This window comes from Malurus melanocephalus, unplaced genomic scaffold (genome assembly GCF_030028575.1).
Source record: "Malurus melanocephalus ecotype Western Australia unplaced genomic scaffold, MMel_1.1 scaffold_3603, whole genome shotgun sequence".
NCBI lineage: Eukaryota > Metazoa > Chordata > Aves > Passeriformes > Maluridae > Malurus > Malurus melanocephalus.
This window is the reverse complement of record NW_026626835.1, coordinates 2,677-4,018: the sequence shown is the minus strand read 5'-3', so window position 1 is coordinate 4,018 and position 1,342 is coordinate 2,677. Positions and strand designations below refer to the sequence as shown.

Genomic DNA, 1,342 nt, shown 5'->3' with positions numbered 1-1,342 from the left:
CCCCAATTCCAGTTTGCCCAGATTCCAGTCCGGGTTTTGGGGGGGATTTTGGGCTCCCACTCCTCATTTTTAACAGCACACGCAATGGAATTGAGGCTACAAACGCCCTTCAAAATGGGTCTGGGGGCTCTCAAATGGGTCTGGGGTCTCCAAACCCCTCTGAAATGAGTCTGGGGTCTCTCCCATCCCACCAGGCTCCCAACTGCAACCAGGAGGGGATTCTGGGGGGGATTTTGGGGCTTTTTTTTGCTCCCCCTGCGCATTTTTACCAGGGCATACAATAGGATCGATGTTCCAAACCCTCTTTAAAATGGGTCTGGGGTCTCCAGACCCCTCTGAATTGGGTCTGGGGTCTCTCAGGCTGCAGACAGGAATGCGGGGAGCCTTTGGGAAGCCGCAGGGCACCGTGGCTCCCACTCATTTTTAACAGCACATACAATAGGATGGAGGTTTAAAATGGGTCTGGGGTCTCTGAATTGGGTCTGGGGTCTCTGAAATGGGTCTGGGGTCTCTCAGGCTGCAGACAGGAATGCGAGGAGCCTTCGGGAAGCCGCAGGGCACCGTGGCCCGGGTGCACATCGGGCAATTGAGGCTATAAACCCCCTTTAAAATGGGTCTGGGGGCTCTGCAATGGGTCTGGGGTCTCTGAATTGGGTCTGGGGTCTCTCAATTGGGTCTGGGGTCTCTAAAATGGGTCTGGGGTCTCTCAGGCTGCAGACAGGAATGCGGGGCGCCTTTGGGAAGCCGCAGGGGACCGTGGCTCGGGTGCACATCGGGCAGGGTGTAAAACAGAACTGAGGCTACAAACCCCCTCTGAAATGGGTCTGGGGTCTCTGAAATGGGTCTGGGGTCTCTGAAATGGAGATGGAGTCTTTAGGGATGGTTCCCCTTGCTGACCCCTCCCCAATTCCAGTTTGCCCAGATTCCAGTCCGGGTTTTGGGCCCCCACTCCACATCTTTAGCAGTACACGCAATGGAATTGAGGCTACAAACCCCCTTTAAAATGGGTCTGGGGTCTCTGAAATGGGTCTGGGGTCTCTGAATTGGGTCTGGGGTCTCTGAATTGGGTCTGGGGTCTCTGAATTGGGTCTGGGGTCTCTCAGGCTGCAGACCGGCATGCGGGGCGCCTTTGGGAAGCCGCAGGGCACCGTGGCTCGGGTGCACATCGGGCAGGTGATCATGTCCATCCGCACCAAAGCCCAGAACAAGGAGCACGTGGTGGAGGCGCTGCGCAGGGCCAAGTTCAAATTCCCGGGGAGACAGAAGGTACCGAGCACCCCAAAATTATCCTGGGACATCCCAAAATTATCCTGGGATACCCCAAAATTATCCCGGGACACCC

General features: G+C 56.3%; 1 protein-coding gene across 1 annotated transcript in view; it reads left to right on the top strand.

Moving 5' to 3' along the window:
* Positions 1-529: 529 nt before the first annotated feature.
* LOC130588168 (60S ribosomal protein L10-like) overlaps positions 530-1,342 on the top strand; it is a 3,489-nt gene continuing 2,676 nt past the window's right edge. Inside the window, exons 1-3 of the mRNA XM_057389125.1 lie at positions 530-582; positions 711-783; positions 1,063-1,266. Coding sequence (XP_057245108.1) covers positions 530-582; positions 711-783; positions 1,063-1,266 — 330 coding nt within the window. The remainder of the gene's footprint in view (positions 583-710; positions 784-1,062; positions 1,267-1,342) is intronic.